This window comes from Bubalus bubalis, chromosome 14 (genome assembly GCF_019923935.1).
Source record: "Bubalus bubalis isolate 160015118507 breed Murrah chromosome 14, NDDB_SH_1, whole genome shotgun sequence".
Classification (NCBI taxonomy): domain Eukaryota; kingdom Metazoa; phylum Chordata; class Mammalia; order Artiodactyla; family Bovidae; genus Bubalus; species Bubalus bubalis.
In genome coordinates, this window is record NC_059170.1 from 44,555,046 (window position 1) to 44,580,775 (window position 25,730).

Consider the following 25,730-nt stretch of genomic DNA (forward strand, 5'->3'; position numbering starts at 1 on the left):
ACTCAAACACCAACTAATTAAATGTGAATTCATCTTTTGCATTTATTCTAATTGTTTGTGTCATTTACTTTTATAATTTTCTTTGCCAGTCTTCTAATTTATCTCCTGCTCTCTCCCCTATCCCATTCCTGAATAAAATGAACATTTTCCATTTCAGCTGGAGTTCTGACATTTTTCTTTGCATTTTCTACCTCTTGTAGTCTAACATTGTCATGCTGTTACCCAGTACATAAATATTTATGGGTACTATGCTTTTACAATGGATGGCAGTTATCAGTATAATAAGCCTCCTTTGCCCCATTAAATGGAGAAGGCAATGGCACCCCACTCCAGTACTCTTGCCTGGAAAATCCTATGGATGGAGGAGCCTGGTAGGCTGCAATCCACGGGGTCGCTAAGAGTCGGACACGACTGAGCAACTTCACTTTCACTTTTCACTTTCATGCATTGGAGAAGGAAATGGCAACCCACTCCAGTGTTCTTGCCTGGAGAATCCCAGGGATGGTGGAGCCTGGTGGGCTGCCATCTCTGAGGTCACACAGAGTTGGACATAACTGAAGTGACTTAGCAGCAGCAGCCCCATTAAATGTGTTTGTCCTGATTTATTCTGAAATTCCTACCATGACCCCCACTTTCTTTGTGTTTATGTTCAATACATTTTTCAGTCTATCCTCTATTTTAAATCTTTTTTTTTTAACATTTATGCAATTGTTTTTATTTATTCAACTCTAAAGATTGACTGCAGCAATTTTTGGATGGTTGACACCTTAGATTAACACTAATTATAGTGCTATAAATTTGGTTCAGGGTCAGAATGGGAATCAGGAAAGAGGGAGAACAATAGTAATAAAAATCTTCAAACACTGAAATGAAGAAATACTTTTTTCCCTTGAATTAATGCTACTTTCCCATAGACTTCCCTAGACTGGTTTGCAGCCTAAGGTAACAGAAAACAAGGCTTGGGCATATGGAAGAAACCGCAGGTTAAGCTATGGTGCCAAGCGAGAGACTAAAACCGCGATCTGAGTGTCAGTCTCAGGCATAGCTTAGGAGCACAGGCAGATTATCAAATGTGTCCCAGGGTTCTTCCATTTTCACCTATTCAATTTCCCCTTTTCTGGCCAATTCAGGGCTGTACACAGCCCCCTCGCTACCTCCCCTGGTGTTTACAGGGAACCCAACAGGCATGTGTGGCTTCTGCTTAAACAGACAGGCAGCAAGACCAGCTGTGATCCGTCTCCTCCGGAACGCCTGGACAGTCGGGGTTGGCTGAGGAAGGCTTCCTCAGGCCTCTGGAAGGCCTGGAGCCTCGGGAAGAACGCTGCTTACCCTTGGGAAACCTGGCAACAGTTGCCTGTGATTTCTGGTAGGAATGACCAATCAGAATCAATCCATCTCACTGGGAAAGGTCAAGGGGGAAAAAAAAGAAAACAGCTTCCCTTCCAAAAATGGTAAAGAGGAAACGAGGAGAGAAGAAACCAAAATATTTAGAATGGCATAAAAAGTGATATGCATAAACTTCTTTTTGTTATTAAATCTAACTAGAAGTTTCCTAAAGTCCAGTTACCAAGTTGAATTGTGTGGGAAAGAAGAGAGACCGGCTGGAATTTTCCTCAGGAATTCACAACGTCAGGCTGAGAGGTCCTAGGTTTGTGCTGGGGGAGCCCCTTAATGAATGAGGGCTTGGGTGGGCTGGGCTCCATGCTGGCTCCAGTCCCATTGGTCCCTGCAGCGTGAGCCTGGCCCCGTTCACTAGTGTTTCCTGGTGCCTGGGGTGGAGCACTCTGGTACCTGGAAGCAGATGAATACCATGAGCTATTTCTGTAACGACCCACTCTGTCATGTTGCCCTTGGTTCGTGGGGTCACTGGACTTTGGGCCTTGTGGCCTGTAGCCTTGGGCTCGTCTGTTTCCTGGCAATAGCTCTCGATGAGCCTGGTAGGATCAGCCACTGGAGCTTGCTGTGGTTGTAGGCGTCGCCCCCAGTGCCGAGGTTTTCTTGTTAGCACTTGTAAGGCTGGGAGCAGAGGCATCACATGGGTTACTCAAAGACATAGATGTAACCAAGCTACATTGAGATCGCGTTGACTAGCTATTCTTTGGATGGGATACTTGTCCAAATGAATCAATGTTCTTCTTCAGGGTCTCTATGTCACAGGTGAATTGGGCCACTCGTCCCAGATCCTCATCATATTTACGTTCACTAACAAAGTTCTTGATATCAGCTCTGAGCTCGACCAACTGCTCTTCTGACATCCGAACAGGCACATCAGTCATTTTCTTTAGAAGTTTGGCTTTCTTTTGACAGCTAAGCAAAATTTCAGTTGCTTCAGATTTCACTTTGTCCATTTCAGCGAGCAACGCCACTTCCCGATCCATTGAACAGCTCTGCAATTCGGCAAAAGCTTGTTTCATTTTCTTAATAGAAGCATCCACCTCTTCTTTAACTAGAACTTGATATCGTGCAAGAGACACTGTGCAGCGCTGGAGGTCTTTCACAGATTTTTCAATGTTAGAACCAAGCTTTTTGTTGGTGAAAGAGAGGGGAACATCTTCCATGCCTAGATTTGAAAGCTGAGGTCCTACAGTAGTTCTTGAGAGAGACTTGGCAACGTTCCTATTTTGTTGAGAATTCTGAGTAGAGTGCATAGTCAAAGATCTGGCCTCAAAATCAGAGACACCATTCTCCAGCATGGATCCTGTTCTATCCAGCACTTCTGATGTGTCAGACTCAGGATTCTCCAGTTCTCTGGCTTCTGTTGAAAGTGTCTCCATACCTTCACTGAGTGAGTCCACAGACTCAGTATCGTTGATGGCATCGCTGACATGATAACCATTAATACCACCTTTCTCTGAGAGGGGTGCAGGTTGTTCCTCTTGAATGGAAACCGATTTATTGGAATCTGGGATACTGTTCCTTGGTTCTGCTGCAGGTTTTGGCTTGCTTTTCTTCTTTTTGTTCTTTTTCTTGCCTGTTACTGTCCATTCTTTGAGTACTCCACTGGCACTACCTTCCATGAACGCTTGTACTGTTTTGTCCACACAATTATCAAAGTGCTGCAAAAGCAGGATCATTTCATTGTTACTCTTATTGGGAACTATTGCACGCACTGCATTTATCTTTTCTTTCATGTTTTCAAAAGCTCCTCCTTGGGCCAGCACAGTACTGGACTGCAAATCAAAAATGAATCCTGATGAATCCTTCTGGTTTTGTTTCCTAGATATTTCAGGTTTCTTTAATCTCAAAAAATGCGGAAGAAAAGTATTATTTTGCCTTGTCTTGGTTCTGACTGTAGTTATCTTTGATTTAAAAGGAGGTGACCGAAGACTGTAGTTGGAGGTGATAAATATAAAATCCTGATTATTTGAAATCCTGTTCACTAGCCAGCGATCTCCTTTTCTTCTCTCATATCAAATTCGTGTCAAGAAATACCATTGTAGACATTCATGTCTCTTTTTCCAGGGAGATTCTATCCTGGGCCCCCGCAGTCGCCGCGTTCCCCAGTTCCGGCTCTACGTTCTGGATGCTCTGGGGTCTGAGAAGAGGAAAGGCTATTTTAAATCTTTTTGCATCTTTTTATGATGATGAGTCTTTTTGAAGCAACATTTATATAATTGAATTTTCTTTTTAAACCCAACTGATGAATTTCTTTCCATTTTGCCATCTTGTTTTATGATGTGGGGGTTTTATAATCCCCTGCTACTTCCTGAGTTCTGTGCTTTTTTGGTGAAACTGACTGTACTTTCTCTCTTCATGTTTTCTTTGGGCATTTGAAAAGTATAGTTCTTGTTTTAGCCAGAGTGGTTCATTCCATCCTGTATTCAGTTATGATTCTGTACTGGGAGGCAGACGCTGTTCTAGGCACTCTGGTTATTTGATGAATATATGAAGGGCTTCCCAGGTGGTGCTAGTGGTAAAAACCCACTTGCCAGTGCAGGAGACATTAGAGATGTGGCTTTGATCCCTGTTGCAGGAAGATTCCCCTGGAGAAGGAAACGGCAACATTCCAGTATCCTTGCCTGGGAAATCCCATGGACAGAGCCTGGCGGGCTACAGTCCATGGGGTGGTACAGAGTCGGACACAACTGAAGTAACTTAGCAGGCATGAAGCCAAGAAGAATCTGTACAAACCTGATGAAAAGAACCCTTATCCTCTCTTTGCTTCCTCATAATTTCAGTTACTTTCCCACAATCACTCTTTGTTCAACAAAATATATAAGCACTTAGGCTTAATCACTTTGGTGGTTTTCCTGCAAAGGCTGCTATGCATGTGTAAAAATAGAATTTGTATGCTTTACTTCTGTCGATCTGTTTTGTGGCCGCTTAAGTCTTGTGCACAGCCAGAGACTCGAAGAGAACAGAGGGAAGGTTTGCTTCCCTACACCATGCAGGTAGAGTCCCCAGGGCATGCTTGTTTATATGTCTCTCCTGGGTTATGTTTGGGTGCAATTTAGGTTTATTTATTTATAATTGGTCGCACTCTGCATGGCATGTGGAATCTTAGTTCCCTGGCCAGGGATTGAGTCTCAACTACTGGATTGCCCAGGAAGTCCCTGGATGCAATTTAGGTTACATCGTAGTTGAGTTTAGCCGTAAATTTATTAAATCTGTAGGGTGCCTTAAAAGTAGCAAATAATTGTTGACATTAACTGAAAAAAAGTATCTCTTTTGAGACAGTTGAGTTACAATGAAACGCTCAGGGTGGCATTTTAGAAATTGTGTGTGGGTGTGCTTCCCAGTGCCTGTTTATACCCCACACCTCTACCAGCGGGAGGACGAGTCCTCAGGGCATGCTGAAGAAGCCCTATGGAGGAGAGGCGGAAAGAATCCCCCCAGCTGCTTAGGTTTCAGGGGGAGCCCTTCAGTGAACAGTGGTGCTGTTTACTGAGACGGGAGCAGCTTTGGAGGGATAAGGGGTAAAGACTCCTGGCTGTCTTTGGTTTATTTGAAAACTGCCTGCCCTGACTTGGCCCAGGTGGACTGAAGGATTTACCATGCTGTTCTGTTCCCTGCTTACCTCCCAGGCCCCTCATTCTTCCTAGTCTTTGGGCGCTGGACTTCAGAACAGAAACTTTTACATCACTGAATTATTATTTTTCTTCTGCGTGACTCATCTGTTGAGAATTAATTGTATGTCTATATTTGGCCTGGTGTCAGGCTGAAACAGCTTTGTCATTCACCACTGCCAGGACATTTCCAATCTCAGTTTTACTCCACACAGGCTAATTTCTCTCCTATAAGTAAACCCCGTTTTCTCTTGGCTTCCGTGCCAACAGCATGTCCTCTGGATCCAGTCTTCCTCCTTCTCCGCTGCCTCCTCCTGTATGACCAGACTCCAGCAGGTGCCCCCCACTTTTGCTTGCCCCCACCCAGCACCATACCCCTTCACACTCTCTGGGTAATTAAACACTTTATCTCTACCACTGATCACAGATCTATAACCCCAACTCTAACCTCTGGTGTACCTGATAACTCCCTTACATCTTCTACTCCTGGGAGGTAACAGCTACTCAGTGTTTACATTCTGAAGTTAGAGCTCCTAATTTGCTCCCCTAAAACTCTCCCCAAGCTTCTCTATCTCTGCCTTATCCTTAATTTCTTGCTTTTGCTCACCTTTTTTTCTTCCAGTTTTACTGAGATATAATTGGCATAGAGCACTGTATACATTTAAAGTGTACAGTATGCAGCTGACTTACATACATCATGAATGATCACCACAGTTTATGAACGTCCATCATCTCTGATAGATATGAGGGGACTTCCCTGGTGGTCCAGTGGTTAAGACCTGTGCTTCCAATGCATGGGGGCATAAGTTCAATCTCTGGTTGGGGAACTAAGATCCTGCAAGCCACACAGCCAAAAAAGAGTACAAATTTTAAAAATTCACCCATGGTGGAGGGAAATAATTTTTTTAAAAAGCCAAAACCTCTTATAAATATGAAATTAAAGAAATAGAAAATATTTTCCTTGTGATGGGAACTCTTGAGATTTACTCTTAACAACTTTCACATATAACATGCAGCAGTGTTATTTACATTTATCATGTTGTACATTATATCCCTAGTATTTATTTATCTTATAACCAGAAGTTTGTACCTTCTGATTATTTTCGTACAATATCCCTCCTCCTCCTCCCCTCTGCCTCTGGTAACCAAAAATCTGATCTCTTTTTTTCTAAAGTGTAATTGACCCACAGCTCTATGTTAGTTTCTGTTGCCCAACATAGTGATTTGGTATTTCTATACCTTTCAAACTGATCCCCGCAAAATGTCTGCTTACATTCTGAAACCCTACGAAGACAAGACTCTTGCCTTTTCTTTCGTTCCAACTACAGACACATCAGTGACACCTTCCTGCTTTCCCCACAACATGTAACCTGAATCTGTCCCCTTCTCTCCGTCTCCCTTCCCACCAGCCTGGGCTGAGCCACCACTCCACAAGTCAAGGAGGCTTCTCCCTGAAACACTGCATCCAGTCTGGCCCTCTGAGGATCTTTGTACACACAGCAGGCAGAAGGACATACAGTAAGTCAACCTTCAGGTCGAAAACTTTCAAAGATGTGAATGTGTTCCTGTATGCCAGCTATCGCACTGTGCTATGCTATGCTAAGTCACTTCAGTCGTGTCCGACTCTGTGCGACCCGAGAGACGGCAGCCCACCAGGCTCCCCCGTCCCTGGGATTCTCCAGGCAAGAACACTGGAGTGGGTTGCCATTTCCTTCTCCAATGCATGAAAGTGAAAAGTGAAAGTGAAGTCGTGCAGTCGTGTCTGACTCTTAGCGACCCCATGGACTGCAGCCTACCAGGCTCCTCCATCCATAGGATTTTCCAGGCAAGAGTACTGGAGTGGGGTGCCATTGCCTTCTCCATTGCACTGTACTATTATGCTTTTCAGGGTACTGTAAGATTAAAAATGTTTTATTTTTTTGTTTTATTAATGTATCTTTCATATGAAAAGTATTATAAACCTATTACAGTATGGTGCTTTATAGCTGATTTGGTACCTGGACTAACTTGGTCAGACTCATGAAGATGCTCTCAGAACAGAACTGATTCGTGTGTGGGGACTTGCTGTACTGTAGTCAAAACTGAAGTCGGGTCACATTGCTTTCCTGCTCACCATCTGGCTTCTCATAGTGCTTCTGGAAATTCAAAGTCCTTCTCGAGGCCAACAGAAGGACTCTGGTACTGTGCCCCACCTTGAGGCCCACCCCCCATCGGTCCCCATGGTCCCCCAGCTCCCCACTCCCTGCCCCTGGACTCTGGTCTTCTCTTTGTTGGACACACTGGGCTTTTTCCAGCCTCAGAGCCTTTGCAGGAGCTGTTTTCTCTGTGCTCCTTTGCATGTTTGCACCTTAGGCACAGAGTGCACTTTTGAAGACTTTATAGACCCAAGGATTTTTTTTTTTTATTATGTCCTTATAGTCCAGTGACAGTTTGGTGAGTTATAAAGTTCTAGGTTCAGAGTTATATTTATTCAAAAAATCGAATTCCCTGTACGTTGTGGAGAAGCCTGAGGTCAACTGCATTCTTGCTTCATTGTAGGTGGTCGGCTTCTGTCATCTGAAAGCTGGGAAATAGCAGCTCTGTCTTCAGTGTCTTTGAATTCCCCTGTGATGGGGTCTGAGAATTTTTCTTCATCCACAGTGAGGTGCCTTCTCCAGCTGTAGACTCTCATCTGTCTACATTCTGGGGAACTTAGAAACATGCCTTCAGGCCCTTGCCGGTCTCCTTCTGGATCTGCACGTCAGCTTCCATCCTCCGAGCCTTTTAACCTCTCCATCTTCCATCTCCAGTCTCCTCTGCTGCCTCCTTGGAGAGGCCCTGGGTCACGTCTTCCTGCTCATTGGTTCTTTGTATCCTTTTTTTTTTTCTTTTCCTGCACCATGCAGTTTGTAGGATACTAGTTCCCCGACCAGAGATTGAACCTGGACCCTCAGCAGTAGAAGCACAGAGTCCTGACCACTGAACCAACAAGCAATTCCCTGTATCCATCTATTCTTATTCCACTTGTCACTTTCTGTATCAAAATGTTCTTTTCATATTTCCATCCATTTCCCTTTTGCGGGAGGTCTGATTCTTGTATCATATGTCTGACTTCTTAATATTTGTAACATTGTTTGTGTGAAAATGTTGGTGTAGTTGTGCCGGTAATTCTGCTTCAGGTGGTATTTGTTGTTACATTTGCTGCCCTTCTGGCAGTGGTACCCCCTCAGGCATGATATTTGAGGGCACTGGCTATTCTAACTGGTGTAGGTATTAGGAGAGAGTCCAGGCTCAGCTCCAGGCTGTATCACTCCTCGCATATAAGGATCTGTGTCCTAGTTCCTGTGGCTGCATGTTACATCACTGCACACGTGGCAGCCCAGCATATAGCACACGTGTGTGTCATCTCTCAGTTTCCCTGGGTCAAGTGTCTGGGTGCAGCTTAGCCAGGTTTCTCATCCTCACGAGGCTTCAGTCCAGGTGTTGGTGGGGGCTACGCCCTCAGCTGAGACCCCTGCACCCTCTGCTGGGTTCTCTAAGCTGGTATGTTTGCTGGCAGAATTCACTTCCTCGCAGCTGTGTGGCTGAGGCTCTTGGCTCAGTGGCAATAAATGAAGACCAAATGGGAACAAGGAAAGACCATTTATTTAGAGCTTTCAATAGCAAGGGAGTCAGCCACCATTATTGGCATTTGGCAGAGACTCAAAGGCAGGTAGAGGGGCGGGAAAGCTTGACAATGGAGAAAAGAGGCAGCTTCAGGTCAGGTGTGCCCAGACTGGGGCCGCTGGACAGAGGAGACTGGATGCAGCTGACCAGCTGTGGCTGGCTCGGGAGCTTGTTGGCCTCTGCTTGGTCCCACGTTGGAAATCAGGACAAAATCAGGAGGCTATTAGTTATTAATCAAGTTCTGATTGTTTTGTCAAAGGGAGTTTTAACTTTCTCTCCTTTCGTACAACACAAGTTCTGGGCATTTTGGATCAGTGGTTACAGGGGTCATGGTTTTGCTTCCTGGACCAGTGGCTAGAGACAGTGGTCTGATTTCCTACAGGTCTGACTTGTACATGGCAGCCGGCTTCCTGGTTGCTATAGGTGAGCTTCCTGGACTGGTTGCTGCGGACGTGGGTCAGGGTTCTCTTTCTACCTATGGCCGGGCCACCATCTGTTTGTTCATTTGGTCTTCAGCTCCCAGAAGCAGCCCGTGGCCCCCTGGCATGTGGCTGTCTCCTTGGGCTGTTCACAGCGTGGCAGATGCTTCTTCATGGCCAGCAGAGAGCATCTGCCACTCTAACGCATTTTACTGTTGATAAGAATTCAGTTCACTATCATGAAGAAACAAGAGGGAATTTTATTCGAGCCAAATTGAGGATTATAACCTGGGAAGCAGATTCTTGGAAAGCTTGGAGAACTGTTTCACCTGGTAGAAGCGGAAAACACGGACATACACATTTTCAAGACAAAGGATCATATGTCCAAGTGACAGCTTGATATTTTACCTAAAGTTCACTGGACACACAGTTCCGGTAAGCACCTGCAAAGCGAGCAGCAAGTCTCCGTGACTCTCTCCAGAGCCGGGAAAACACACTGTTCTTTTAAGAAATTGCATTGCTGGCATCAGAAGAAAGAAAAAATTGATCTTCACGGTTGGGCAAGCCTTCTTATCTTTGAGGCACTCAAGGTATGTGTGTAATTCAAATGCACACGGCACACTGGGGAGGAAGGAGGTCCAGACAAATGCAGAGAGAGAATTCTATGTTGAATTTTTCTTGTCCTGCCTTAAAATATAAATTTTATTTCATCACTAGCAAGACAGAGTTTTTTATGTGTCATTATGTATTCAAGGGGGTACATGTGCTAAGTTGCTAGGGATTCCTTGGTGGCGCCAGTGGTGAAGAATCTGCCTGTCAATGCAGGAGACGTAAGAGACGAGGGTTCGGTTCCTGGGTGGGGGAACATCCCCTGGAGGAGGAAATGGCAACCCATTCCAGTATTCTTGCCTGGAGAATCCCATGGACAGAGGAGCCTGTCAGGGCTACAATCCATGGGGTAGCAGAGTCGGACACGACTGAAGCAACTTAGCACATGTATTCATGGGAGTGACAGCCATACCTTTTCCTTGTTCTGTAGGCTGGAAGCAAGTCACAGAAGCAGAGGCTTGTAGGACAGACTCCAGGGTGGGGAGCACGAGGCCCTTTGCCACCTCATGGGACTCGGCCTACTGCTGAGGGGGAGGGAGGGGCCCATGAGCCCTGGGGAACATCTGTGGTCACACCCATTACTGGCTTCCACCAGAAACATCCCTACTCTGGGTTTCATTTGGAAACTCCTAGAAGCAGCAGCACTGGGAGATAACTCCTTGCCCTAAGCTCTGTCCGCCGCTCCCTGGGGTCCACAGGAAGGGATGCCTAAGGGGCTCAGGTCCTGGAGTCTCTTTCCAGGGACCCCTCACCGTGGTGGGCATTGGGGCTGCCCTGCTGTGCTCCAACACTGCATTCGCATCAGGGATGCTGGCGGCTGCCTGGGGAGAAGGGGCCCACGGCGCTGTTGCAGGGCAGTCAGGGGAGACACAAGGGCAGAAATAAGCTTTCTTCTAATTAAAAGTGTGACTTGATCACCTAACCCACTCCCCAGTTCTCTAATGATGTGAGTGAAAAGCTGGGTTCCACTAAATACCATCACATGCCCTATGGCTTGACTTGTCTCCGCTGAGGTTTCTTTCAAGGGCGAGACCCTGCAGCTCCTGGTATGGGGTCTTTCACCCACTCCTCCCTGCCCCCATCAGTGCTCTGTTATATACTGGTCAAGGCCAGCGAGTCTCAACCTTGGTCGTACATTACACCTGGAGAGTTTGATAAAACCCTGAGGCTCAGGTCACACCCCTGACCTTTTAGAGTCTCCAGGGTGGGGTGCCTGCATCAGCAGCTTTATAGCTCTTAGGTGATGCTAATATGTAGCCAAAGTCCTAGAAAAGTCTGGAAGCTGCAGCCTGTGAATCAGTCCTTAGCCTTGCTGTTCTTTGGGATCACCTGGGAAGCTTTTAAGACACACTGAGGCCCGGGCCTCAGCACCCAAGGTTCTGAGGGAGTTGGTCTGAATGTGGTAGGGATTTTCCAAAGCTTCCCAGGTGCTGGCATTCTGCAGCCAAGGGTGGGAACTGCTGGGCCTGCGTCCAAGTAGCAAGGTGCTCATGGGGAACTGGCTTGTCCCTCTGCTCTTCTTGGCAAGAAAAGGGGCATGTGCCCAGTTTAAGTGTGATTCATAATAAGCATGGCCAGAACAGAAAGGTCTGTGTTGCTTTTGTTCAGCAAGTTGAAATGATTAAGTATATGATTCGAGAATGGAGTTGTCTGTTAGTCACTCAGTCATGTCTGTTTGTGACCCCATGAGCTGTAGACAGCCAGGCTCCTCTGTCCAGGGAATTCTCCATGTCCATGGAATTGTCCAGGCAAGAATACTGGAGTGGGTTGCATGCCCTTCTTCAGGGGATCTTCTCAATCCAGGGACTTAACCCCAGTATCCTGCATTGCAGGCAAATTCTTTACCATCTGAGCTAACAGGGAAGATTCAAGGATAGATCAGATTCCCTGCTGAGATCAGAAAACCTTAGGAGAGTTTTCCAAAGAAGACACTGAAATTTCCCCGTGCTAGCATGTTTGGCGGAGAAGAAAATGGCACCCCACTCCAGTACTCCTGCCTGGAAAATCCCATGGATGGAGGAGCCTGGAAGGCTGCAGTCCATGGGGTTGCTGAGGGTCGGACACAACTGAGTGACTTCACTTTCACTTTTCACTTTCATGCATTGGAGAAGGAAATGGCAACCCACTACAGTGTTCTTGCCTAGAGAATCCCAGGGATGGGGGAGCCTAGTAGGCTGCCGTCTATGGGGTCGCACAGAGTTGGACACGAGTGAAGTGACTTAGCAGTAGCAGCAGCAGCATGTTTGGCGTGCTTTTTTATTTTATAAGTGGGTATTAAGAGACCACTCCTCATCTCCTCCATCGGGTAGTCAGCTTGAGGAGCCATCTCCAAATAGGCAGTGAGGCCATCATCCACTGGGGTTGCTGAGGGACACAGGATGGAGGCAGAAAGGTAGATCTGCTCAGCTGAAAGGAAAGAGAGGGAACCACTAGGCCCAAGGTACAGAGCTGCACCCTGCAAGGTGTGTTGAACAACAGAAAAAAGACCCAGCAGATTCAGGAGAGGAGAGGAGAGGTCGTGTAAAGCAGGGGTCCCCAACCTCTGAGATCTGAAGCCTGATGATCTGAGGTGGAGCTGATGTATAATAATAGAAATAAAGTACACAATAAATGTTATGCACTTAAATCATCCTGAAACCATCCCTTCGCCTCGTGGTCTGTGGAAAAATTGTCTTCCATGAAACCGATCCCTGGTGCCCAAAACGTTGGAGTTGACTGGGAGGACAAATGTGTGACGGCTTCAGTGACATGGTCATTGTCAGCTGCAGGTTTATTTTCACAGGTGCGCCCTGCTCTGAAACCATAAGTCAGTTTTCTAGACTTAGTTTAGAGATTGATTCTAAAGACTGAACACAAACCCCATCAACACACTTATAACTGGTGCTCATTTTGCAGCCTCATCACAAGCTAAGATTGATTTTCCTTCTCTGCGAATCCAACATCACTCTTCCCAGGACATTTAAAGAGAAATGTTTCAGCATCAAAGCCAAATGAATTCTCTTTTCAGTTCAGTTCAGTCGCTCAGTCGTGTCCGACTCTTTGCGACCCCATGAATCGCAGCACACCAGGCCTCCCTGTCCATCACCAACACCACTCAGGCTCACGTCCATCGAGTCAGTGATGCCATCCAGCCATCTCATCCTCTGTTGTCCCCTTCTCCTCCAGCCCCCAATCCCTCCCACCATCACAGCCTTTTCCAATGAGTCAACTCTTCCCATGAGGTGGCCAAAGTACTGGAGTTTCAGCTTTAGCATCATTCCTTCCAAAGAAATCCCAGGGCTGATCTCCTTCAGAATGGACTGGTTGGATCTCCTTGCAGTCCAAGGGACTCTCAAGAGTCTTCTCCAGCATCAATTCTTCAGCACTCAGCCTTCTTCACAGTCCAACTCTCACAGCCATACATGACCACAGGAAAAACCATAGCCTTGACTAGACGAACCTTTGTTGGCAAAGTAATGTCTCTGCTTTTGAATATGCTATCTAGGTTGATCATAACTTTCCTTCCAAGGAGTAAGCGTCTTTTAATTTCATGGCTGCAGTCACCATCTGCAGTGATTTTGGAGCCCAAAAAAACAAAGTCTGACACTGTTTCCACGGTTTCCCCATCTATTTCCCATGAAGTGATGGGACCGGATGCCATGATCTTCGTTTTCTGAATGTTGAACTTTAAGCCAACTTTTTCACTCTCCACTTTCACTTTCATCAAGAGGCTTTTGAGTTCCTCTTCACTTTCTGCCATAAGGGTGGTATCATCTGCATATCTGAGGTTATTGATATTTCTCCCGGCAATCTTGATTCCAGCTTGTGCTTCATCCAGCCCAGCGTTTCTCATGATGTACTCTGCATAGAAGTTAAATAAGCAGGGTGACAATATACAGCCTTGACATACTCCTTTTCCTATTGGGAACCAGTCTGTTGTTCCATGTCCAGTTTTAACTGTTGCTTCCTGACCTGCATACAGATTTCTCAAGAGGCAGGGCAGGTGGTCTGGTATTCCCATCTCTTTCAGAATTTTCCACAGTTTACTGTGATCCACACAGTCAAAGGCTTTGGCATAGTCAATAAAGCAGAAATAGATGCTTTTCTGGAACTCTCTTGCTTTTTCCATGATCCAGCAGATGTTGGCAATTTGATCTCTGATTCCTCTGACTTTTCTAAAATCAGCTTGAACATCAGGAAGTTCATGGTTCACGTATTGCTGAAGCCTGGCTTGGAGAATTTTGAGCATTACTTTACTAGCATGTGAGATGAGTGCAATTGTGTGGTAATTTGAGCGTTCTTTGGCATTGCCTTTCTTTGGGATTAGAATGAAAACAGACCTTTTCCAGTCCTGTGGCCACTGCTGAGTTTTCCACATTTGCTGGCATATTGAGTGCAGCACTTTGACACCATCATCTTTTAGGATTTGAAAGAGCTCAACTGGAATTCCATCACCTCCACTAGCTTTGTTCGTAGTGATGCTTTCTAAGGCCCACTTGACTTCACATTCCAGGATGTTTGGCTCTAGATCAATGATTACACCATCGTGATTATCTGGGTCATGAAGATCTTTTCTGTATAGTTCTTCTGTGTATTCTTGCCACCTCTTCTTAATATCTTCTGCTTCTGTTAGGTCCATACCATTTCTGTCCTTTATCAAGCCCATCTTTGCATGAATTGTTCCTTGGTATCTCTAATTTTCTTGAAGAGATCTCTAGTCTTTCCCAGTCTGTTGGTTTCCTCTATTTCTTTGCATTGATCACTGAGGAAGGCTTTCTTATCTCTTCTTGCTAGTCTTTGGAACTCTGCATTCAGATGCTTATATCTTTCCTTTTCTCCTTTGCTTTTCGCTTCTCTTCTTTTCACAGCTATTTGTAAGGCCTCCCCAGATAGCCATTTTGCTTTTTAGCATTATTTTCCATGGGGATGGTCTTGATCCCTGTCTCCTGTACAATGTCACGAACCTCATTCCATAGTTCATCAGGCACTCTATCTATCAGATCTAGGCCCTTAACTCTATTTCTCACTTCCACTGTATAATCATAAGGGATTTGATTTAGGTCATACCTGAGTGGTCTAGTGGTTTTCCCTACTTTCTTCAATTTAAGTCTGAATTTGGCAATAAGGAGTTCATGGTCTGAGCCACAGTCAGCGCCTAGTCTTGTTTTTGTTGACCCTATAGAGCTTCTCCATCTTTGGCTGCAAAGAACATAATCAATCTGATTTTGGTGTTGACCACTGGTGATGTCCATGTGTAGAGTCTTCTCTTGTGTTGTTGGAAGAGGGTGTTTGCTATGACCAGTGCATTTTCTTGGCATACCTCTATTAGTCTTTGCCCTGCTTCATTCCGTATTCCAAGGCCAAATTTGCCTGTTACTCCAGGTGTTTCTTGACTTTCTACTTTTGCATTCCAGTCCACCAAAATGAAAAGGACATCTTTTGGGGGTGTTAGTTCTAAAAGGTCTCATAGGTCTTCATAGAACTGTTCAACTTCAGCTTCTTCAGCATTACTTGTTGGGGCATAGACTTGGATTACTTTGATATTGAATGGTTTGCCTTGGAAATGAACAGAGATTATTCTGTCGTTTTCGAGATTGCATCCAAGTATTGCATTTCAGACTCTTTTGTTGACCATGATGGCCACTCCATTTCTTCTGAGGGATTCCTGCCCGCAGTAGTAGATATAATGGTCATCTGAGTTAAGTTCACCCATTCCAGTCCATTTTAGTTCGCTGATTCCTAGAATGTTGACATTCACTCTTGCCATCTCTTGTTTGACCACTTCCAATTTGCCTTGATTCATGGACCTGACCTTCCAGGTTCCTATGCAATATTGCTCTTTACAGCATCAGACCTTGCTTCTATCACCAGTCACATCCACAGCTGGGTATTGTTTTGCTTTGGCTCCATCTCTTCATTCTTTCTGGAGTTATTTCTCCACTGATCTCCAGTAGCATATTGGGCACCTCCTGACCTGGGGAGTTCCTCTTTCAGTATCCTATCATTTTACCTTTTCATACTGTTCATGGGGTTCTCAAGGCAAGAATACTGAAGTGGTTTGCTATTCCCTTCTCCAGTGGACCACATTCTGTCAGATCTCTCCACCATGACCCGCCCGTCTTGGGTTGCCCCACGGGCATGGCTTAGTTTCATTGAGTTAGACAAGGCTGTGGTCCTAGTGTGATTAGATTGACTAGTTTTCTGTGAGCATGGTTTCAGTGTGTCTGCCCTCTGATGCCCTCTTGCAACACCTACCATCTTACTTGGGTTTCTCTTACCTTGGGCGTGGGGTATCTCTTCACGGCTGCTCCAGCAAAGTGCAGCCGCTGCTCCTTACCTTGGACAAAGGGTATCTCCTCACTACCACCCATCCTGACCTTCAACGTGGGATAGCTCCTCTAGGCCCTCCTGCGCCCTCACAGCCACTGCTTCTTAGACATGGGGTTGCTCCTCCCAGCCGCCACCCCTGGCCTCAGGCGTGGGGGCGTGGGGTAGCTCCTCCCGGCCACCGCCCCTGACCTCGGACGTGGGGGTAACTCCTCTTGGCCACCGCCCTTCGGGCATGGTGTCCTCCGGTCTTTTGCCCCTGACCTCGGACGTGGGATAGCTCCTCTCAGCCACGCTTAGTGGGCCGGTCGCAGCCGCCTGCGCTTCTTATTCCCCTTCAATTCCTCAAAATCATGATCATGCTACATGTCAACTCACTTCCTGTTGGAAACCTTATTTTTTCTTAAATGTCCCTTCCCTCTGGAGACTTCTTATTGCCTTTCCCTTCCTCTTCCCTCCCTCCCTTTCCTCCTTCCTTTTATAACTTTTAAAAATTATTTCTGTTATCAAAGGAGGACATTTAGCATCCCAGACCTTCAGAAATATCCAGACTTTGAATTCCACACAATGCTGCAGGAAATCCACTTTCTCCCTGAAAACATGCTTCCGGAGACCTGGACATGGGGGTTTGATACTTAGTATCCCCCACTGTCCCCTATGAGGGCTGGCGGGCATGCTGGTGTTGTGGGGAGTCACATCTACTGGACTCTCTTTCTGTTGGCCTCCTAACACAGGGCTTACACGGCAGATGCTCTCGGGGGTCGGTGTTGCTCTCAGGCTAGCAGCCCCGGAGGGTGGACATTCAGTGCTCAGCACAGGCAGAAGTAGACCGTGGTTCATCCCGGGCCCCCGCATGCTCTGTGTCCCTGCTCACCTTCCAGATGTCCAGAGGCTGGGGCTGTGACCCTCCCATCCCCTAGTGAAGTCTTTACTCTCCCAGCCCGGCTCCGGCCTCAGCATCTGCTTCCTCCTCGAAGCTGATGTCTCCTGTGGAGAGCCCTCCCACTTCCTTCTTCCTGCTGCTGGCTGGGCCCTCAGCCCACCCACCTGCTTATGAGTGAATGGGAGCAGGACTTGCAGAAGTGTGGGTCTCTCTTATGTAGCCCAGCACCCCCCGCCCCCTTGCTGTGCCCCCAGACTAAGCTTCATCTCACAAGCCCAGGGTCAAGCCCACCCCTGCAGAATGGCAGCAGGGTCTAGTCCCACCTTGGGGGGCTTTCAGGGGTGTGTGTGTCCAAGTACTGGTCAGGGGCCACGTGGCCCTGGCATCTCCAGGGGCTGCCTGGATGGCTTTCCCACAGAAGCACTGCTGCAGAGGTGGCCAGCTTGGCGAGGCCTATGGCTCTCCCCTGGTAAGGGGTGCTGAAGGGTTAAACAGGGTCGTGCCATATCCCCCATGTTCACCAGTGGTTACAATTCTTCCCTGGAAATGACAGCTAAGGTCCCATCAGAGAGACTGGTAAGCTGATAAACTTGGTTCTATTTCAGTGTCGCTCTCTGAAGCCTCACAGGACTAGCTTCCTGGAGCTGCCATAGCAAAGTACCACTAACCTGGTGGCTGCAGACAATAGATATATATATTCTCCAGCAGTTCTGGAGGCCAGAGGTCTGAAATAAAACAGGGTTGGTTCCTTCTTGCGGGGGTCAGGGGGAGTCTGTCCCATGCGTTTTTTTGAGTTTCTTGGTGCTTGTGGGCAGTCCTTGGCTTGTGGCAGAGTAACTCCAGCCTCTGCCTCCATGGTCATGGGGCATTCTCCCTGTATGTCTGTATCCAAATCTTCCTTTTATAAGGACACTAGTCATTGGAGTTGGAGAAGGCAATGGTAACTCACTCAAGTACTCTTGCCTGGAAAATCCCATGGACAGAGGAGCCTGGTGGGCTGCAGTCCATGGGGTTGCTAGGAGTCGGACACGACTGAGCGACTTAATTTTCACTTTCATGCATTGGAGAAGGAAATGGCAATCCACTGCAGTATTCTTGCCTGGAGGACCCCAGGGACGGGGGAGCCTGGTGGGCTGCCATCTATGGGGTCACACAGAGTCGGACATGACTGAAGTGACTTAGCAGTAGCAGCAGCAGTCAGTAGAGTAGGGTCCCACCCCCTCAACTCCAGTGTGATCTCATCTTTACTTGATTATATCTGCAAAGGCTATTTCCAAGTAGGGTCACATTTACAGGTTGTAGGGTGTAGGATTTGAACATATTTGTGTGTGTATGTGTATGTGTGTGTGAGAGATACAATTCAATCCATAACGATTATCAAAGTAACTTAAAAGATAATTAAAGTCACAAAATGTGACAAATCTTGTTATTCTTTGAACAATAGTATTGTGAAACTTGCCTAGCTTTACTAACAGCCCTAGCTTTTTCAAATACATAAAGGTTGGTTTATCAATACTTAGATTAATGAAAAATGGAAAAAGACATGCTCTCATCTCTATTAAACCCCTAGTTCATGCACACAAATGGAAAAAGAATGATAAACACAAATAGTCCTCTACCATCAATGGCAAAACAAATACACACTTCATAAAAGTATAAAAATGATTGGTGCATTGCAGAGGAAGGAACACTTCCAAACTCATTCTACAAGACCAGCATCACCCTGATACCAAAACCAGACCAGTATCGCTGATGAACACAGATGAAAAAGTCCTCAACAAATTATTAGCAAACTGAATCCAACAATACATTAAAAGGATCATATACCACGATCAAGTAGGATTTATTCCAAGGATGAAAGGATATTTCAACATCTGCAAATCAATGTGATATGCCACATTAACAAATTGAAGAATAAAACCATGTGATCATCTCGATCGATAGATGCATAAAAAGCTTTTGACAAAATTCAACATCCATTTATGATAAAATCAGTGTATCTCTTTTAAAAAGGTAACCCAAGTTTGTCTCTTGTTTAAGGTCAAAATAATATTTGAGAATGAACTTCTTTCATAATTCTTTTTGTCAAATCCCTCCAAATAGAAATTAACACTTAATCACGTCTCAATTTTTTACTGTTTCCTGCATGTGTTACACTTAGAGTGAGAAGCACCACAGAGCTTTTAATTCTATATTGAGCACTTTTTTTTTCACAGTCCCTGTGAATTTACAAATCCCCAGATCCTCAAAATGCACTTGGATGGTAGATGCTCTAAAGATGGCAACCAGCTTTACCATCTCACCCGTTCCTGTTATTGAGTTAACAATTCTTAGACCTATACGTGTTTTCTTTTACTTTTACATAAAATACCAAAAAACTTTTTGATTGTGTGCTTTGACGTACTTCTGGTCTTTTTCTCTATATCCTTATTTCTGTGGTAGAATGGAAGAAGTTATGGGTCAAAGCTCAGATGCTGTGCTTTCCCGTGACAGGCCTAATAGGTCCCCAGAGGAGGTGACTAACCAGATCCCTCACTGCGTAGGTGGAATCACATAAAATCCCAGAATTAAACACCACTTTTATTTTCATCTTGTGCTTTTTTTGCTATTGGTAGTCTATGATTGCTTTTATTTATTTATTTATTTTTATGATTGCTTTTAAAAATAGCTATTGTAGAAGAGGAAGAGAGGAGATGAAAGTTGGTGTGAAATCACTGAATTGCTTTCTGGGGGCAGTATTTCTTTTTTTCTTTAACTTTTTATTTTATATTGGAGTGTAGCCAATTAATAATGTTGTGATAGTTTTGGGTGGACAGCAAACACACTCAGCCATACATATATGCATGTATCCACTCTCCCCCAAACTCCCCTCCCGTCCAGGCTGCCCCATAACACTGAGCAGAGTTCTCTGCACAGTAGGTCCTCACTGGTTACCCATTTTAAATACAGCCATGTGTACATGTCCATCCCAAGCTCCCTGTCCCTTTCCCCCATTCTTCTGGCGGGCGGTATTTCAGAAGGCCTGAGCAGCTGTGAACAAGACCTCTAAAACCAGTTCCCAGTTGTTTCATGTTTGGATTGGGGTGCTAACTGGGAAAAGGAGTTGCGGGGACAGGAGATCCCTAGGGAAGGAAAATTCAGGGGCGGTCTGGGCTAAACGTCCAGAATTCAGCCTGCAGAGAGCTGTGATTGAATTACTCGCGTGAGCTGCCTGAGGACGGGTTCTCCTCTCACTCACAGCAAGATGGCTGCGCCCAGATGACTGCAGGACACCACCAATGCCAGCATGACAGTTGGTGCTCCCCTGGGTGCGGAAACTACCCAGCTACCCATGCCCTGGGGGCTGAATCATCTGCTCCTCCGCTTCTTGGCTGTGTTTGCTCCTGGCTTTAAACCCTGCCGCCATCCAGCTGTGTCTCAATTATCCTTTCAGAAATGACAGCTTAAATATCCTCCCAGGGGGACCTGTCCCCACACTTATTACAAAAAATTGCTGTTGCATAAAAACCACTCCCCTCTTTGTTCTATTTTCTGCCTCCTTCTGCTAAATGCAATGACTTTCTTGGTTGAGCTATTTTTTTTTTTTCTCCCCACAGGAAATCTCTCATCTTGCAAATGATGCAAAATCTTATGGAACTTTAGAAGGAAAGAATGTAGAATCAGTCCTGGATTGATTATGGAAAGAAGACAGTTCTGTTTATCAGTACCACACAGGAATTTCCAGTATTAGCAATATTCCTGGCAGTGTATCCACGTGAGTCCATGTTTAAAGAGTGGGGTGACTATGAAGATTCACCCTGAGTTAGATCTCTGCCCTTCAATGAAGTTCTCCACAGTTATTCCTTCATCCAATGAAAACAGGGACTTATTAGAACTAAAAGATGACTCTTTTGCCTTCCAAATTCAGCAATCGGTTCAGTCGAGTTCAACAGAGTAGCTCAGTCGTGTCGGACTCTTTGCAACCCCATGACTGCAGCACTCCAGGCCTCCCTGTCCGTTACCAACTCCCGGAGTTTACCCAAACTCATGTCCATTGAGTTGGTGATGTCATCCAACCATTTCATCATATGTCATCCCCTTCTCCTGCCTTCAATCTTTCCCAGCATCAGGGTCTTTTCAAATGAGTCAGTTCTTCGCATCAGGTGGTCAAAATATTGGAGTTTTGGCTTCAGTATCAGTCCTTCCAATGAATATTCAGGACTGATTTTCTTTAGGATGGACTGGTTGGATCTCCTTGCAGTCCAAGAGACTCTCAAGAGTCTTTTCCAGCACCAAAGTTCAAAAGCATCAATTCTTCAGCACTCAGCTTTCTTTATAGTCCAGCTCTCACATCCATACGTGACTACTAGGAAAACCAATCCATCTCCAATTTCAAGTGTGTTGCTCTCCATGACCTATTTGGGAAACCCCACTTGGTACTTCCTGTACTATTCTCAGGTGCCAACAATGCAGAGTGACTTTCTAGAAGAGTATGTGTGTAAATGGTCACCTGTCCCCTGGAAAGCAGAGTGACATTTACTGTCAGAGCTTCTCAAACTTGGATGTTCATATCCCTCACCCAGGACCTTGTTAAAATGCAGGTTTTAGGACTCCCCAGATGGTCCAATGGCTAAGACTCTGTGCTCCCAATGCAGGGGACTCTGGTTAAATTCCTGGTTGGGGAACTGAGCCCATATGCCAGTTAAGAGTTTGCATACCACAGCTAAAAGATCCCGCATGCTGCAATTAAAACTCAGTGAACCCAAATAAATAAATAAGAATTAAAAAAAATTTTTTTAATGCAGGTTCTGATTCAGGGGGTCTGGGTAGGGTCTGAGGTTCTGCTTTTCTAACGTGCCCCTGGGCGATGCTGCTGGTCCGAGCGCCCTGTGAGCACCCCTTCCCTGAGGCACCTCCTGTTTCCGGCCAACCAGCCTCAGGACCCCTGGGCATCTTCTCAACACCAAGGAAGAAACTTTACCCCGCTTTTTTTCCTCCCTGGTTGTGCTGTGCAGTATGCACGATCTAGTTCCCTAACCAGGGATACAACCCATGGCCACTGCACTGGAAGCTCAGAGTCTTAACCACTGGACCCCCAGGAAACCTGACCATCTTTGTTGGCCAGGTCGGCCCCTTAATACTCTACTGGCTCTGCAGCCACTCATCACACGTGGCTTTCCTCATGCAAATTCAAATAGACAAAACAAGATTAAAAAGGTTATTCTTAGTTGCCCAAGCCACTTTTCGAGTGCTCAACAGTCACGTGCACCTCAACAACTACCATATCGGACAGCAGAGGTGGAGGACAGTCACATTCCTGTGGAAAGTTCCAGCGGACAGTGCCGTTTTACAGGGTTCCTCAAGTCTCTCATTCTAGTCAAAGCTGCCCACTGAAGGCCGACCCACACTTTGAGTAGCAAAGACCCACAGCATTCCTGTGTGGTTCTGCACAATCAAATATCCCAGATGGTCTGATTATACTCCATGAGCTGTGGTTCTGAACCAGGGGCCCAGGAAGAAACATCCAGGCAGCCCAAAGCAGGTAACCAGATCGTCCAGCTCAGAATGACGGCGGGGGAGGGGATGGGTAATCGGAAACACACCCCAGGTGATTCTAATGTGGAGCCCAGCCACCACTGCTTTAGGACTGAATTCAGTACCATGACCCGCACACTGACACGCAGCCAGGAGGCCCTGGAAAAGTCTTCTGGGCTTGTTGTCACAATACACAACTGCTCGTGCCACCTGCACACAGCACCGCCGAGGAGGGTGAGGGAGGCAAAACACCTAAGCCACCCCTCCAACCAGCCCCTGGACATACCTCTACCCTCAGCCCGCATAAGGAACAAGCCTGCCCCCCTCTGGCAGCCAGCAAGGACACCTGCTGTGTGTTCTCAGTTCCCCCTGTGCAACAGCCGGCCTAGGAAAGCTTTGCCTAGGGAAAAAAAATACACAACTTTCCAGGGTAGGGGTGGGTCTCTGAAGAGCCAGCGGAACACTGCTTGGTTTTGTCTACTCACAGCTTTTTTAATGTTTGCATTTTCAAGTGAAGTCTCTGAGACACAAGATTGCGACTTTAACAACTATTATTACCTTAAACAGAGAAGGCAATGGCACCCCACTCCAGCACTCTTGCCTGGAAAATCCCATGGACGGAGGAGCCTGGTGGGCTGCAGTCCATGGGGTTGCTAAGAGTTGGACATGACGAGCGACTTCACTTTCACTTTTCATGCATTGGAGGAGGAAATGGCAACCCACTCCAGTGTTCTTGCCTGGAGAATCCCAGGGATGGGGGAGCCTGGGGTAGCACAGAGTCGGACACTACTGAAGCAACTTAGCAGCAGCAGCATTACCTTAAAAGTCTAATCAAGACTGGGAACCTGAGACACCAGTCCTGTGAAGTCTTCATGCAAGACTTTTTTTTTTTTTTTATAATGGTGCCAATTTTAAATACAGTTTTTATTTAAAACATTGCATTCTCCACTTCCAGTCCAGTGCTTGTAAAGTTCAATGTTAACTTCCTTTCCCTGTGTACACATTCCATGTTCAAGTATCAAGAATGCCCAGTTATTTACGTAAGAAGAGGTGTTTTTGCAGACATTGAGGGTAAAACAGAATACCATTCTGCCATTTCCTTGCTTCAAGGGTCCCCAAATTAAAACCTGCCTCATTTACTGAAGTAAACATTTTTATGGTAGTACATTTTCTGACGCTCATAGCCATCTGTATCCCTCTGAAGCTGCTCTGTGTATCTTCTGCCCCCTGAATGTCCCTCTCCATGGGAAATAGACACTGTCTGGGCCAAGCAGGCCCATGAAAACCAGGCAAACAGTTACTGCTGAGCGATTTCATCTTTATGGGATCTGTGTCTCCAACTGCCTTTATGTCCAGACCTTTCTGGCTCCTCTGAATTACGCCTTTAGCAAGAAGAAGGATGCTATTATGGCCACCATGTCATTATCTAGAGCTCAAAAGTTGGGTTAGAATGGTTCCATTTTTATTTCCTGTATCACAGAACCTGGGTCTCTTGTTAACCCAGCCCTCCCCGTGTCGGTGCCTGCTGTGTGTTGGCTTCACTGCTCTGCTTCAGTAATGAGAATCCTTGGGGAACCCAGCTCTGCACACCTTTAGGGAAGGGGAGGGGAGAAGTCAGGTCAGGCTAGGACACATGACCAAGTGCCAGGTGGGACAGACCAGGACAATCGACGGACGTGAAGTGGGGGGAGAAAGCAGAGGGACCTGGCAGCTTTTGAGACTGGCCTCCATTGCTTTCCAAACTGCTGACTCACAGCCAGGAACTCCCAGGAAAACAGCGATACAGGATGCCGCTTCCCAGGGGGGCGTGCGGGGGAACTTACCCCTCACCCTGAAAGGCTGTCTTGTCTCAGATTCACGCGGGGAAACTGTGAAACTTTCTGTGCAGCCAGCACATCTAGGTTAAAATACCACAGGGCCAGAATTCCTTCCTGAAACAAATACCAAAATGGAGTTTAAAATTCGGAATTGGCTTCAATTCCTTTTGAGAGTCATAGGTACAACCCTGTTACCTGGTCATCCAGGGCATGCGAAGCACTGACGCCTCCAGTGAATTGATTTGCCTGATTGATAACAAATGAGTGAGTTTTCTTGGCAGGGCTCTCTTTTTTCAGTCTTAAAACATTTTGTTCTTCTTCCTAAGAAGTGCCCTTGGTTAACATCCAGGTGGCAGATTGAATTCTGCCTGGGAGGGTAAAAGACCTGCTTCTGTTACCAAGGGGTCTGGGGGAAAAAAATGAAGAAGTACCTTGAATACAATACCTTGCATTCAGTGAATAGTAACAAGACACACGTGGGCCTGAGTGGGCAACACTGCCCCAGGAGCACACAAGTTACTTGACTGGCTATGCTGTTGCTTCTCGGTGCAGGGAGAGATCTCATCTTTTTTTTCTGGGGACTACCCCATACAGGCAGAGACCAAGTATAAAATGTTATATTTCTAGAAGGAAGACTTTGCCTTTCCTCCTTGTCCTCCTCCACCCCAACTGTGCAGAGTCATATCTCAACCCACTTCCTGATTCTTGAGCGCTTTTAGTGGATATAAAAATGTGGCTTTTACCATGTCATCTGGGAGCACAGTGTGTTCCCTGAGGTTCTCGTGGATAAGCCAGGAGCCCAAGACCAAGTTAAGGTCTGGCTGCAGGCAGCGCCACTCCTGGACCTGTCTCACCTGGGAGTGGCAGTTGTTTCTAGGTGGAAACTGATCTGGGCAGCCTGGGGATGCTGGTTTCTGAGCCCCAGGCAGGATCTCTAGCTGGCATTGTTTTTTTTTTTGTTTGTTTGTTGTTTTTGGCTGTGCTGCTTGCAGAATCTTCTTTCCCTCACCAGGGATTGAACCCCGGTCATGGCAGTGAGAGCAAGCTGACTCGAGTGCCAGGCTCTTCTTTCTTGGAGTCATGACGTCTGTGTTGGATGGATTTACATCAGTGGAATATGTTTAGATTAGAAACGTAGCTAGATACAGTTGTAAGGTGCAACTCGGAGTTTGTGTGTTGAAATTTTCTCCTATATTCATCATTACTATCTGTTGTTGGGATTTAGAACGAAATCTTTTTCACCTGGAAGGAAAATGGTGGTAGCCTGCTCACATCTCTCCCAAGCTAATACTTAGCCAGAATCCTGACTCTCCTGCATTTTCATCTTAAACCATTTGCTCTGATCTGCTTTAGTTTTAATTTGAAGGCTGTCTTTGACTGTGAGTAGATGCTTCCTGCCAGATAATAGAGAATGTGGTTTTGAAGAACTGATCATATTTCTTTGCCTACTTTCAGCCATGCGTAGAGCTCAGTGGAAGCAGAAAGAAAAAGGAATGTTGAAAGAATGAAAGGAATAATCTATGTCTGTATT

General features: G+C 46.1%; 1 protein-coding gene, 1 long non-coding RNA gene and 1 pseudogene across 2 annotated transcripts; 1 reads left to right on the top strand and 2 right to left on the bottom strand.

Annotated features, from left to right (window-relative positions):
• Positions 1-1,508: 1,508 nt before the first annotated feature.
• LOC102395408 (spermatogenesis-associated serine-rich protein 2-like) lies at positions 1,509-3,409 on the bottom strand. Its single transcript, XM_045162572.1, is given in 2 exon segments — positions 1,509-3,327; positions 3,381-3,409. Coding segments are annotated over 2 exon segments (1,743 nt in total). The 3' UTR covers positions 1,509-1,613.
• A 610-nt stretch (positions 3,410-4,019) lies between these two features.
• On the top strand, positions 4,020-20,926 carry LOC102416327. The gene is made up of 3 exons (XR_329206.4): positions 4,020-4,391; positions 6,416-6,524; positions 20,465-20,926. It is a non-coding gene; the product is annotated as an uncharacterized LOC102416327 (long non-coding RNA).
• LOC112578967 lies at positions 8,858-8,943 on the bottom strand (annotated as a pseudogene).
• Positions 20,927-25,730: the final 4,804 nt, after the last annotated feature.